Consider the following 15120-nt stretch of genomic DNA (forward strand, 5'->3'; position numbering starts at 1 on the left):
TTTGTTTTACAATATGAGAATATGAGAATGGAGTGTTTTCTCAATTTATCCAGGTTTGTTTTGACAAATTTATATGTCATTAATTACTCTTGAGCTATTTTTAGTCAAAACTTATAAGATTTATCTAAATGAATCATAATTGAGCTGAGTTAGATGAATAAACAAAAAAATTCATTCATTGTTTGCTAGGGATGTATATAAGTCGAGTTAATTAGGTTGCCATATTGGTTTTTTTGTTTCATCTTTCTACGATTCAGATAAATTTTCATATTGTTTTTCAATATACAAAAGTGTACAAATTCTCATTTAAGGTGTAAGGTGACATATATATGTTATACATTCACATCCTAAGTTTACAATATTTGTTCAAATTCTAAGTATTTGTACACATATACATAATAGTTGGGTTGGGTCATATGGTAAATTACTAAATGTAGGATTTAATAAGTCCAATAATACTTTCTAAAGGCCATTGTTCTTTTCCATTTTTCCCCTAATATTTTGATTTGATTCATTTTGAGTTGGACCAATATCTAATGATTATAGAGTAATGGTAAGATATTAACAAAAAGATATAAAATAAAGAGAGAACAATACCCACTAAAATTGCCTTTTCCTTTCAAATTCCAAAGAGTTTTCCCCTTTTCTTGTTTTCTTTTATAGGGAAAAGAAACTCATATTATTCTCTTGGTCATTGAAGATTCCCATTTTCATATCCGTAGTCTTGTAATGGAGAATCTAATTCCTTTGTATTTATCTACTTCTTTTGTCTATCAAACTTGTGAACAAATATAGTTTCATGTCATTCTTTTAAAAGATAGCTAAGTAAGTATTTTGAAGTAAAACCATTTGCATTTTGGTGGGTTAGGTGTCGAGTGTCGAGTTGTGTTTGGTTAGATGGTAATATTTTCTAAAAAAAGTTAGAGTTTATTGTTGTTATTTAGTTTGAAAAATGGTGATGGTAATTTCGAAGGAAACTTACGTTTTTAGTCTTTATGTTTGAACAATCAACTTTCAAAATGTAAACTTTTTCTAAACTTCCTTAGGTAATTATTTTGACTATATATTTTGTCTTTGTCCTTCAAACCTAAGCTTCTATGCATTTTTTTCACATCCAAAATTCTTCATTTACTGTTTACTTTATCAATGGTTTAAAAAGACCAATCTAACATTTGAAAACTAAACAAAATAATTTTTAAAAAGGGGAATTTACATAAATAGAAAAAAAAAACTTTAGGCTTGTATTAAAAGTTTGTTATTGACCGTAAATAATTTGTCAATTATTCTCTTTTTAAAATTATCCCTTCTAAAAACTTGTTTATGTTTTTTAAATTACTTAAAAATTCAACAATTATATTTAAATAACATTATTTTAAGAAATCAGAAATAAATACAATATAATTTTTTAAAAGTTAAATAGTTACTAAAGAGGGCTTTTATATTTTGTTTTTGGTTTTTTAAAATTATGCCTATATTTTCATGATTATTACAATGGTTCTTAACTATAACTATTGAATTCTCGTAGTCTTATAAAAAAAACTAGTATTTGAAAGCTATTCATTTATAGTTTTCAAATTTTGACTTTTTCTAACACTATGGTAAAATGTAGGTAACAAAATAATAACAAAATTTAAAGGTAAAAGTAATATAGTGTTTATAGACTTAATTAATTTGTAGGAATGGTAACAAAAAGGCAAAATAATTACCATTCAAGGCTTATTGTTGAATGACATTTTAAATTAGAACGACAAATTTTACAAACTGTATTGTCTCTCTAAAATTATTTGTTTTCTATAATCTAAACGACTTTCCATCGTTTTAAAAAGTAACTCCAAATACTTATTTAAATATAGTTATTGGAAAACTCAGTATCCATACAATATTTTAAAACTTATTAACCAAATGCACATAATTTTAAGGATTTGATGAATGAGAAGTTGCAGTATAACTTATTCTTCAAAATTCGATAACTAACCAAATGTATTTTACCTAACTTTATCTATTATTATTATTTTATTATTATTACAACAATTATGAGAATGAAAATCGAACCTCAAATCTTCCATAAATTATGTGAGTTTGATTAGTTGGTTTTAGTTTGCAATTATCACGGTACTTTATTTTAGTGGTTCATATGCTCGAATATTGTGTAAATACATGCACACATGTTGTTTTTACCCGTATATACAACAACTTCAATTACACACATATTGCAGTAACAAACACTATATATATACATGTATTACGATAGACAATAAAACCATCAATTAGTTGGTCAATATATTTGTAAATCAAATGATTCAACATTAATATCATTGTTTAATAGATATCTTCAACATCTCGTATAAAATATCTAAGAGATTCACGATTTACTTAAATGTCAATTAAGTTATTAAACTTCAAAAAACATCCTCGCTCAATACGTTGTTTAATCCGTATATTTGAAATATGAAAAAAAAAAACATATTGATGACATCACATACCATTTGTCAACGATGAGCACGAGTGTAAGAGAGGAAGGAGAAGATTGATCAAGGAGGTGCCATAGCGTGCAATAACAAGTACATTGTCAAATGTCAACTTATTATTTTAGTGTGAAGTGCACGAGTGTGAGAGAGGAAGGAGAAGAGTGAACAAGAAGGTGCCACAACGTGCAATAACAAGTACATTGTATAATCTGTATTGGAATAATTAAACACAACACCTACGAGAAAAAGGTGAATTAACAAAATATCATATACCTATATTTTTAACATTCAAGTGCAACTACGTTCTCATGTTAAAATTTGAATCATCCGTACAAAAGTTCTTCAATACTATTTAACAAAATATTAGGGATAATTCTAAATCTAATCGATAGATTCAAAATATTATCATACATAGCAACATTTTATAAAGATTGTAAATATAACATAAATAACATTTGAAAGTTTATCAACTATAATAATCTACAATAAACCATATAGAAAAGATTTGTAATTTACAAAACTTTAGAAATATTGTTATATACTTATTACAATATTTGATATCTACCGTAATTACATAAGAATTAATTCTATTAGTAACACATAATTAATTATTCACCAACCTCGAAACTTCGCGGGGTCTTCTTTACTTCTTCCCGCCAACACAAAATCAGTGCGATTCCCTCTCGCTTTCTCTCGTTCTGTCACCGGACGGCGAGGGTGTGACAACGATGGAGTTTAGTTTAAGCGGAAATGCTCTCAAGACCTTTGCTCGCTCAGTCACATGCCTTGCTCGAATCGGAAACGAGCTCGTCATCCAAGCTTCTCCATCGCAGGTATTCCATATTTTTCAATTCGCTCTCCATTGTTCTTTCCATTTCCCCTCCGAATCCGTTTCCCTACAACAACTTCATCACCGATTCTCACATCTTTTGCATCTGACGTATTTAGTTTGATCGATCAGTTGAGTTGTTTGTAAGGTTAATTATAGTGCTATGTTTTGACGAGTCCAAGATTAGGTGGAATATCAGTATCTGTTTAAACGGATTCTGGAAATTGTATTTTAGCCAGTGATTCTGTATCCAATATAGGTAACATATGTTTGCAGAATGTGGTCATTGGTTAGCGAGTTCGAGTGAAAATAACTTTTGAACATGTAAAATGTCGTTGGTTGGTGAAAAGCGAGCCGGAATACCCGTTCCTTCTACTAGTGAACTGGGAATCTGTGAAAGGGAGGTAACAGGTATCGCATTGAAACTCTAGGATTGATGCAAAGGCTACTATCTTAGCTTATAAGACTCATCTCACCTCCCCACAAAAAACCTTTGTCCTACTTATTTTGAATAAGGCTTTGAGAAATTCAAAAACCTCCTCAATCATATGTTCCTGTAAAAGACCTACTACTTCACCTCAGATAGTTTTAGCCAAAAAACTATTCCCTTTTCCAGCTGCCTAAACCTGTGGAAAAAACAATTCATCCTCTTCTTTCAACAATTTGATGTTGACCATTTGAAATGATCTCATCTCTCTCTCTCTCTCCCCCCCCCAAAGAGAACCCAGTGAATTTTAGTAATGAACACATCCAGTCTTTCTTTTTCCTTTGTCATCTCCGTGAACCCTAACAACTTATAACCATGGCTTTTATTTTCGATATCAACTCTTTTTTGAAACAGAAAAACTTATCATTGATATGCCAGGAGTTGCAAGTGTAGTTAGCATTGAGCCGGTATATCCCAAACCTTTATCCTATACAAGGACTTTTTATTGTCACTGAAAATTGAGTGAACTGTGCGATTTGAAATTGTAAAATAGCTAAAATCTTGAAGCCTGCTTTGCTTGTTGAATTGTTTTGGCACGGGCATGCATGGCTCAAATATATGAAAAAAGCAATCTTATAGCCAATTAATTTTCTATCAAGTGCAGCTTGCTTTTTACACTCTCAATGCATCACGGTCTGCCTATCAAGCTATAACATTTGAGACTGGGTTTTTTGATCACTATGCTGTTTCTGGTAATCAAGTGCAGTGCAGTGTTCTTTTGAAGGTATGCATGATATTATGTTATATTGCACTCACGATCTTATGTTGTATTGCACTCACCATCAGTACTTTACTGCGCTCCAATCCTTACATATTATGGCATGCCAGGCTGTCTGCTCTGTTCTCAGAACACCAATTGTCAGTATAGACCATCTGAAAGTGCAGTTACCAGATCCTGATGCATTGAAAGTGCGATGGAGTTTGGAATGTTTCAACGGTCAGTTGCGTTTTTATGAATACACACACATTTGTGTAAAGCCATGTTCAAATGATCTAAGATCATTGATAAATGCAGATGCTGACTACTTAAAAATGTCACTCAATGATGTCTAACTTACGTTGGTCCAATGTGACTTTCATTGATTATAAATCATCTGATAACTAAAAATGTAGATTGCATCTAAAGCTACAAGGATCATTGGTCTTACGAAATGCTTTTGTGTTTTTAATACCACTAGATCATATGGTTTTATGATGAATAAACTTTAAATACACCAATGTTATCTGTTATGCAGGGATGAAGAAAACATACTTTATTTCTTGCAACATTGAGCCAGACATACAACACTTGTCTCTTGACAGGAGGCAATTCCCAAGCGACTTAGTTGTAAGACCTCGAGATCTGAACAGATTACTCTCTAATTTTCAGTCATCCTTGCAGGAGATCACTGTTATTGCAACAGAACCAACTTCGTTACCTTCTGAAGCTGCAAGTGAGATTGAAGGAAAGGCTGTTGAACTTAGAAGCTACATAGACCCAACAAAAGGTGAAAAATGATACATGCAAGCCTAGATCAATTAATATTTAATACTATAAATTCCCTCTCAATAAACTTAAGTTAAATGTTGATGCCTGAAAACTTGATACTTTTCATGGATATACCAAAATTTAGGTTATGCTTCATTGTTTAACTGCAGACAATGATGCACTGCTTCATACTCAACTCTGGATAGATCCTATGGAAGAGTTTGTCCATTATTCTCACAGTGGAGATCCAGTGGACATAACATTTGGAGTAAAAGAATTGAAGGTACTTTGATTTAACCTCTGGAATCTCCCTTGTGCATTCAATTTTCATTATAGAGTTGAGAATGCTGCTCCTCTGGTGGTGCTACTAGCCATTTCTTCTATATGCTCTGTAGTCTGTGGTTAGTTGATGTTATTGTTGTTATTTTTGATGACATGGAACTATATATAGGAAGAGCTATTAATTCATAGCTCTTTCGTGGATACTTGTGGTCAAGGCATTTCCTTTAAGCTACTTTCATCATCAAATTTCAGGCATTTCTTTCTTTTTGTGAGGGCTGTGAAGTTGACATCCACCTGTATTTTGAGAAAGCTGGGGAGTAAGAACTCCGACTCTTTTCTTTGTTATTTATTCTTTTTGCTTCCTCTTTTACCTTCTTCTTAGCATTTTCTCAATCCTTAATAGTTGAGGACCTCCGACTTATAATTATCATAATGGTGCTAAATTACCACGGATGATCTTCTAACTGCTTGACTTAGCTTCATAATACTTTGTTCAATTTTCTGGTTAGAACTTAGTAACTATGGTTCTGAACGAAATACAAAGTTAACTCTTGTTATCTAGTGTGATAGGATTTCATATTTGGATGCAGGCCAATTCTAATGGCACCGAAATTTGGTCTGGATGATGGTTCCAGTTCAAACTTTGATGCTACACTTGTACTTGCTACCATGCTTATATCACAGCTCCATGCGGGAAACCAATCACAGCCTCCACAAGAAGCTGCTAGTGTGCATGGTGAATCTGATCGCAGAGCTGGCTCCCAAGCACAAGCACAAGCACAGCAAGATACATCTAGACCTAATGTCTCTGGGCATCCATCTGATCATACCAGAATGTGGTCTGACCTCTCAGGTCATTGTTTTTATTGAGGCCCAAATCTAGTTTTTTTGTATCCCCATCACATTTTCTTTGGCTTTCTCATCCAAGATACGATTTCTTAGAAATAAACTGTTTTGTATTTTGAATCATTCTTCAACTCATTTTCAGGAAGTGCACCAAGAAGTGGTAACGGTGCTGAAGGACAGGTACAAGGTGAGAGAAATTTGAGTTCTTCCGAGCAGATGGAGATTCAAAGGATTAGTACAATACAGATTTCAAAAGCTGGGTGTGCTCAAGAAAATGACCAAGTTGGTCGTGCTGGGTATCCTTTACAATGCAACTTGTTTCCATATTGATCAGTTTTGAAGTGATCTTTTGGTTATGATTCTTATATGAAGATGTCTATTACTGTTCCGATGAATTTTGCACCAATAAATAAAGATTAGTTTACGGAGAAAATTGGGTACAGTGACACAATCTTTGCGGTTAGGATTGAACATCTACTTCCCTTCAAGAATATTCATAGCATGGGAAGGTGATTTGGAGCTAACTCTAATTTAGAGTCTTCAGCCTAGCTATCTGACTAAATTTCTTCCTTTTTTGATTTTTTGCTCTGGACAAAGGTTTTGTAAATGGAGTAATGATATCCATCCTGTCACTAGCTGTATTAGAAAAATAAAGCAATTCGTATTAAAAAATAAAGTGATTCATGTTTAATAAAAAACTTCACATATTTAGTGATTGGAAGAAGTGAACACTGAGAAAAACATGAACTTGTATATGCATAGTTTAAACTGAAATTCTAATAGACAATAGCCAAAGAAGTGGACAACAGTCGAGTAAAGTATGCAAAACATTAACAAACCACAGGGTTTTCACTTGGTGCATATTAAGTGACTGTTGTAACCTACACTTTGTAACTGCGGTCACCTTAGAGTCCTTTTCCAGTGCTTGGATTGATATACGTGACCAAGTTTACTTGACTGATTAATGTAGTGACTATTCTATGGGAAGGGATCAGGGAAGAGAACGTCAAGGTCAGTAGTAGATACCACATTAGTCATTTGCTTAACCTAGCATATATTGTTACACCGGCTGCTAGTAGTAACATTTTCCTGTTCGGCTGCTTGATGCTCTCAGAGAAGTCTGATATTAATGGTCCTCCTGTGTCCCAACATCACCCCAGTAACTGGGTGGATGAAGAAGACGACGACGACGACGACGGGGACGACAACGAATTGTGTGTTCAGTCAACTCCACCATACTATGAAGAACAATAGAAAGGTATTTTATTTTATTTTTTGTCTACATTGCATGTATTCTTGTCTGCATTGCATGTTGTATCTACTTTCTTTCTCGTTGACTCATTAATCTAATTTGAATATTGCGCCTTCTTGTTTTTTCTTTCCATCTAGTATATCTTTTTTACTGCTCATTGATTGTAAATTTAGCAATTTGTGGTCCCTGTTTGTTTTGAAATTATCTGAACCATGTTATTGTCTGAGGTGTGATATGTACCTTTCCTAGCAACGGCATAATAAACTTTATCTGCCACTTAGTGCTCAAGGTAGATTATGAGCTCCTATAACGGTGCTTTTTCCATATGGATTATTTTTTGTTTTCCCGGTCCTTTTATTTATCTAATTGGAGAGGTTTTGTTTTTTCTTTTTCTAATAATCTTCTAAAAAATATACTTTCAAAGAGAGTTAAAAAATACCCTCAATGTTGTTTTGGATGGAAATAGTAATTTTTGCTTTAAAAATACTCTTGAACAAAAATCCTATTGTGTTTTGAATCGTTTTAAATAAAACACTAATGGTTTCATTCAAATCTAACACCAATGATATTTTGAACCGTTTTACAAAGTTTTAATGGTATTATATTGAAACTTTGGTAGTTTTAAGGGTATTTTTGATAAAGTACAAAGTCTAGGGACATTTCTTGTAATTTAACCTATAGGTTAAATCATAAAAGTATTCTTTTTTATATGGAAATTCGAACATACTGAGAAGAAAAAGAATATAAATATTTTTGAAATATATAGGCGGGCTGAGCAATGTTTCCGTTTCCGCTGCATTATTGAATCACGTTTTTATACTGTTTGACACATTACCAGTTGTCTGCTTTCTACACTCTACTCATGCGTGCTTGGCTGCAGATGGCAGCGTAAACACAAACCTACTTGATTTACTCCTCAAACTTTGGCATATCAAACTTGTACGACGTTAAACAGTAGGACCAACATCTCGAAGATACTACCGCATGTGCTCGGCTCTCGTGTGAAAAGTGTGATGTAATGTCAACCTGGGGGGTTAGAAGATGCCAACTTTCTCAATTAGCTGGTGGTATCTGTATCCTTGGCTTGATCATAGGGTCATTCTGGTCATAAATTGTTAATGTTTTAGCATCCAGTCCACTTTACTGTTCTAGTATATAGTTGTGAACAGAATCAGCTATTGGTTTGGGGTCCTTTGCTTTGTTACTGTGTTCATTTGCATTAATTTCAGGTATTTTCTAATGTCTATGTTGTTTATAGATATGATGATGAGTCCCAGAATGCTGGAGTTTTCAAATCTCATGTGAGGTGAAAGAGCAAAAGCTTTTTACTGAGGGGGCAAAGCCTAGTAAGCCCTTCTCTCTCAGAACTTTTTGAAAAGTTTTCCATTTATTAATTGACGCAGAAGTAAAATTTAAAAAATGTGCGGGCCCATGAATAAATGAATAAATTTAATATATCATTTGATGACGGTCAAATTATAAAGGATGGTAGTGGGTATTACAACAAATACTAGAAATATTATCTCCCTCAAAAATGCATAATGAACTCTCCTTTAATTCTCACTTTATAAATTACTCAATTTGTATTTGATTTCTATTCCTTGGAGTAATTTGAAAATCTAACTTTGGTCATTAATTGAGTAGTACTCATGTTAGTTTCTTAAGTCACACTTATTACACTTTTGAATATGGTTAAAAAATATTATTTTGGTAACTTAAACTTTTCTTTTCTTTCTAGAAAATTCAAATTAGAAATCAATGGTTAAATGATCTTAGGAAATAAATATTTGAAAATAAACCCTATAAGAAAAGAAAATAATCCAAAGGCAGAAGAGTGGGTTGTTAGATTTTAAGAAAATTGGAGTCCTACAGATGATGTGGGGGAAGAAAGAATATTTAAAAAAACTATATTTAGCTTCCAGAGGAAATAATACTCCAAAAGAAAAAAAAGCTTGTACAGGAACATGCCACAATTCATCCTCAATAATTTAATGTTTATATGCATTTATGGTAATGGAAAAAAGTTATCCATAGTAGTCATGCTTGTGTATGTATGGGAGATGGCAACCTCCATGATGACAATGATAATGATTTTGTTTTTTTGTTTCTAAAATTTATTTTATTTCAAAATTTTGCCACAATTTTTTTAAAAAAGAAAACAAAAATTGGTAGTTCTAAAATTTGAAAATGGAGCGTATGTATATATATATCAATAAATTTTAATTTCTGTCTATTAATGTTAGGCATTTATTAATAGAATTTTAAAATTTGTTATATTTTATAAATATTCTATTAAATTTGTTACTTTTTCAATTCTCACACATATACTTAGGTTGGTGTAAATAGTTTTGTTAAGTTTGATTTTGAAATGGGTTCAAACTATAAAAGATACCCACTATTTGAATTATGCACTAAACTTTGAATTTTTTTTTTCTTTTCATGATTGAACTTTGAATTTTGTATTTTGAAAAAGTTCCATGTGACAATTTTTTTCTATGAAAATTTTAAAAAAAATGATGTGGCAGGTAATGTAAAAATTAATGGTCATTTATGATATTATTTACATCGTTCACATGGATTTATGAGATGGAATAAATAGTAACAACTATCTTTACTTTCTGTATAGTTGTAAATAATAAAATAAAACATACAACTAATTGCTACTCATCATTTGTCACATCAATTCTATTCTTTATCATACTAGAAAAGACATCTGCTTGGAATAATTTTAAAATCAAGGGTAAAGAAGAATATTCTATTTGGTAGTCATTTAAGACTTGTTTAGAGAGTTAAAATGTAATCTGAATTACTAGAAATTAGATATGTGTTGAAAAATTGAGTCTAAACATCTCTCCCACATCTCTTGTTGTCAACTTTCTATAGATATATACAAAAATATCAAGCTTGGTTTTGAAAACTTTTTTTTATGTAAGAAAACTCTATAAGAAATTGAGAGTAAATAAGTCTAATTTTTAAAAACTAAAAGTCAAGTAGTTACTAGGTATAATTCAAAGACTAAAAACACAATCAAAACGAAACAAAACTCAAAGTTTAGCCGTATTGTGCCTTTTTAACCCATAAAGGATAAGACTATAAAAAACAATTGTTATAGGTTTAAGTCATAGGAGATAAAATGAGAGGAGCATCTAAGTGTTGGAAGGGTGCTAAGTTATGATAAATGTTGGTTCAAAATTCCCTAATTGTAAAATTAAAATTTGTTTTTTTGTGACTTTCTATTACTCAACATAATTATATTCATGTTATATACACCCTCTAAGAAAAAGTTAATATATTCTTGGCTTGTCAATGTCCATTTCCGTTAGAATAAAACACAAACTTTTGAATTTGATAATAAACTAAAGAATGAAGAAAAACAAAAGGTATAGCTTGCAATAGAAAGATGACAGCCAAAGAATAATGTTTGGAAGGTCATTCGAATTAAATTGATGACCAATTTCAATTCCAAATGACTCATTTTTCTCCACTTTTTAGTTAGCCAAGCATTTGAATTCATTTTTCAAAGTTATTAATTTATTTGTGGTTGAGTTGGCACAACATTTTGTGTTTGCTCCTTGCATTTTCGTTTCATTTTTGTCATTTGTTTGTATGGGTTTATATTGGAAAAGTCTTTTATGATTATTCTTCATATTCATAGTTTTGTCTTTTCCAAAATTTTGAAACTCTCTTTCACATCATTATTTATTTGGTAACTCTTTTATTTTTTATCCTTGAAATTTATGTTTTTTCCTCTCATTTTTTTAAAATTATGAATTTACATTGTTAAAAAAAGTACTTGAATTCCTAATCGTTCTTTTTTACTTTTTATTTTAAATTTGGCTTGATTCTTATAAGCATGAGTAGACATTAAACAACAAAACAAAAAACTTGTGGGCAAAAATAGTGCTTATAACTTGAAAAATATAACAAATAGCACAACGAGGAAAACAATATCAAGATGTAGTACAATTGTGAATCATTTGCAAATATAGAAAAGATTGACCCATCATATCGTGATTTTTTTAGAATTTCAAGTTTACTCTTCGGTGGACCTTCATCAATGATTGGAGCTATTTATTTATGATATTGCTTAATAGCATATTTTTCAAATTGAATGTTATCACTTATAGCAAGATGAAATTTATTGATAGCAGTTGATAACACATTTATTAAAATGAAAGTTATCATTTATAGCAGCATCACTAGTAGAAGTTATTAGTAATAATAATATATAGTACATTTCTTTAATTGAAAGTTATTGATGATATAACTTTCAGTGATATTACCTGATAATAGTTATCAGTTTTTGTGTTAGACCTGTGTTTTTCGTCTTTTACTTTTTTTTTTGTCATATATGTAATTATTTTATTCTTGTACTACATATTAGTTTAAATATCATTCTTGAAACTATCATCTTTACTAAACAATTATCAAACGGAACTTATTTTCCACCACGGAATATTATAAAGTTAGAAATTTGAACTTATATTGATATGCAATCAACTTTAATAAATTTACACAACACCACAAACTTTTTATATAAGTTGCAATTTAAAATTTTAAGTCTTTCACTTTTACGAAATTGCTTTATTCTTGAAAACAAAATTCAAAATATAATGAACTAAAAACTCATTAAAATATACGTTTATACCACACTTAAATTAAATTGGTTGGTTCAATTTCTTTTCAATTTCAATTAAGCTATTGTGTTAGCCTCATAAATAAAATCTTCCTTTAAATGTAATTTGTATAATTTGTATTACATTCACAATTATGTGAAGAACAATAAAGAAACCAACTTTCATAAATATGTATAAATAAAAAATATATACACACAATAGTTGGGATTTGACGGTGACGGAGAGAACGGAGTAATTGGTGGGAAGTTTGGTGAAAAAAAGAGTCGGAAAGGAAAAAAGAAAAGAAAAGAATGGAATAAACGCGTTTCGGGTAACAGATTCTTTGACGGACTTTTAAAAAACAATTCCCTTTGTTTTCCCTTTTTTTTTTCTTTCTTATCAAATAATTAATAATTAATAAGTTTGTATTTATTTATATTTTAAAAAATAATTTGTTCTCACCAACCATTGAAGGAAGACAGCAGGTCAACTACATGATGTGTTCGGTGGAACTCAAAATGTCTCTAATACCCTCCCAATCATGTTTTAGTTACTAAATTGCCATTGGAAGGTGGTTATCTATTATCCTAATTACTAATCTCAACATTGTTCTTAATCTCCATCAAGAATATAAGAGTGACTAAGAAGGTCGTATCGGTAAGTTTTCGAACTTCATGAAGGTCAAGAACTAGGGTTTGTTGCCGTAGACGAATTGTGACCTGATATTTGTTTATGTAGTGATCAATAGTGTGTTTTGGGTCATTTGTAACAATTGTACTAAGTTAGTAACAGTTGAATTAATTATTCGAAAGGATAGTTAGGTTAGTAGAAAACAACTTGAATATTTTGTTTTTTAGCACTGATCTCTCTAGATGGTTACAAATTTGATTGCCAAAATGTTGATGGTAGATTAAACGTTCTTGGTGCAAGGTTCTTTGTTGTGTAGGACAATTGTTTAATTCTTAATCGTGAATTCAAAGATTTAATTTTTCTTTCTTTAAGATTAACAGTATAAGAATGGTTAAAATAGCCGTATAGGTTAGTTTCTGAAATTTATCAAGGTCAATTCCTAGGGTTTGTTGTAGTAGACAAATTATGACCTAGCATCTGTCTATCTAGTCAATAACATGCTTTAGTTCATTGATGGTTGGGTTAATTATTTGAAATGATAGTTAAGTTAGTAGAAAACAATAAGTTGAATAACTTGCTTTTTAACGCTTTTTCTAGACAATTACAAACTTGATTGTAAAATATTTACGATCAGTCAAGCACCCCAATGCAAGGTTCTCTGTTCTGTAGGACAATCGTTTGAGTTTTCTAAAATATTAAACAATTGAAACTACAAGAACCATAATGGTATTTTAGTAACAAAAAGCCACTCTTCTAAGTCTTGATTATATTTAAACAAGAAACAATAATAAATAATATTTATAAAGAAATAATGTATTAAATAACAAAGATATTTAGAAAAAAATAGTTCACGACACCTATTTTTAAATATTGTAAATATGACAAAATTAGTGATATCATATGACTGTCAAAATGTTATCGACTTTTAAATTTGCTACTTTTTCAATTTGAAAAATATAGTGACTATTGTCGTAATATTTTTTATTTTTTTTGGTTATTGGTGACAAATTAGTGTGCAAAATTGCAACAAAATATGGGGATTCACCATAAAACGTCGGCGTTTTGAAAGAGATTTAATTTTCGAGAAATTGGTATTATTTAGTGGGAGTGGTTGTTTTGTTATTTCTCCATGACGTTTCCAAAAAAAGGAATCTCAAAGAATGGCATATTCGTAATTAAGTAACAAAATAAAGGGCATGTTTATAGACCACGTTCTAAATAAGTCTTTCAATTCTCCTTCTTCACACTGTGAACTTCAAAAGCAAAGAGACGAAGCACAACCCACCGACGATTCGCCGGAGCCACCGCCGGAGCTGAATAAACTCTCAATTCTGACTACAATACACTGACAAACGAAGTCAGACAAACTACGACCTTTTTCTTGCATGGCAATGGCCGGATTCAATTCTCCGACCTTCTTCCTGATCTGCGCCGCCGTGTTTCTTATCTTCAGCTGTTCCTCAACCACCGTCCACGCCGGTCTAGGGATCCAACACAGTCTTGCATGGATTCCTAATCAATCTACCTGTAAGGGCTCCATAGCGGAGTGTTTCGGGGGAGAGGAGTTCGAATTTGATTCAGAAATCAACCGCCGTATCTTGGCAACTAGCCAGTACATCAGCTACGGCGCTCTACGAAGGAACAACGTGCCGTGCTCAAGACGTGGTGCATCTTATTACAATTGTCAGCCCGGAGCTCAGGCCAATCCCTATAGCCGTGGATGCAACGCCATTACGAGGTGCAGGAGTTGAGTAATTTGTTTGTACTCTTTGTTTAATAATCCCTCTCTCCTTTTCAATGTTCATTGATCTTTTTCCCCCCTTTCTTTATCTTTTCTTTGATATGGCTATTGGCTTTGATTGTTATACAAATTGAAAAAGGGGATATTGATCATATAGTGTCGTTCTTGTTGTTGTAAGTGTTGAAAGTTGTCGTGTGTTAATTAATTATATATCTCTGCTCAATAATTTGGTAGTCTTTTAGTGGCTTGATTGTTCATCCTTCTTTCTGTTCCTTTTTCCATGGAAGGGAAAAGGAGGAATCGGCAAAGAAAATGAGGAAGAAAACAGACTGTAATTAGTTGAAATTAGGGAGAATCATGAGGATGAATTGATTGTTATTTTGAGTATAGTTCTCTCCTAGAAAATCTCAATGATTGTGTTTCGGGTCTTGTTTTTGGGTTTAGATGAACTTCACATGGTCATTTCTTTCCATTTTCTTGTTTTCTGTTTCTCTTTCATCT

At 31.6% G+C, this 15120-nt stretch overlaps 1 protein-coding gene across 2 annotated transcripts; it reads left to right on the forward strand.

The window, feature by feature from the left end:
* Nucleotides 1-3081: 3081 nt before the first annotated feature.
* On the forward strand, nucleotides 3082-9140 carry LOC101212079 (cell cycle checkpoint control protein RAD9A). 2 transcript variants are annotated; one of them, XR_004214284.1, is made up of 12 exons: nucleotides 3082-3301; nucleotides 4389-4508; nucleotides 4613-4721; nucleotides 5020-5271; nucleotides 5423-5535; nucleotides 5787-5851; nucleotides 6125-6387; nucleotides 6523-6676; nucleotides 7351-7391; nucleotides 7495-7638; nucleotides 8513-8696; nucleotides 8891-9140. XR_004214284.1 is itself a non-coding variant. In XM_004144735.3 (11 exons), the coding sequence occupies exons 1-10, from the start codon at nucleotides 3197-3199 to the stop codon at nucleotides 7632-7634; spliced, it is 1362 nt and encodes a 453-aa protein (XP_004144783.1). In that variant the 5' UTR covers nucleotides 3082-3196; the 3' UTR covers nucleotides 7635-7638; nucleotides 8513-9052. The 2 variants fall into 2 exon arrangements, 1 of the variants encoding a protein (XP_004144783.1); XM_004144735.3 differs by having other exon boundaries at nucleotides 8513-9052.
* The last annotated feature ends 5980 nt before the right edge of the window (nucleotides 9141-15120 follow it).

Source organism: Cucumis sativus, chromosome 2 (genome assembly GCF_000004075.3).
Source record: "Cucumis sativus cultivar 9930 chromosome 2, Cucumber_9930_V3, whole genome shotgun sequence".
NCBI lineage: Eukaryota > Viridiplantae > Streptophyta > Magnoliopsida > Cucurbitales > Cucurbitaceae > Cucumis > Cucumis sativus.

Excerpts from the sequence above, each read along its gene's own strand:
- LOC101212079 (XM_004144735.3), top strand. The coding sequence starts at position 3,197 with ATGGAGTTTAGTTTAAGCGGAAATGCTCTCAAGACCTTTGCTCGCTCA. Across the intron at positions 5,536-5,786 it reads TTGGAGTAAAAGAATTGAAG|GCATTTCTTTCTTTTTGTGA; the intron begins GTACTTTGATTT and ends ATCAAATTTCAG. Across the intron at positions 5,852-6,124 it reads TATTTTGAGAAAGCTGGGGA|GCCAATTCTAATGGCACCGA; the intron begins GTAAGAACTCCG and ends ATTTGGATGCAG.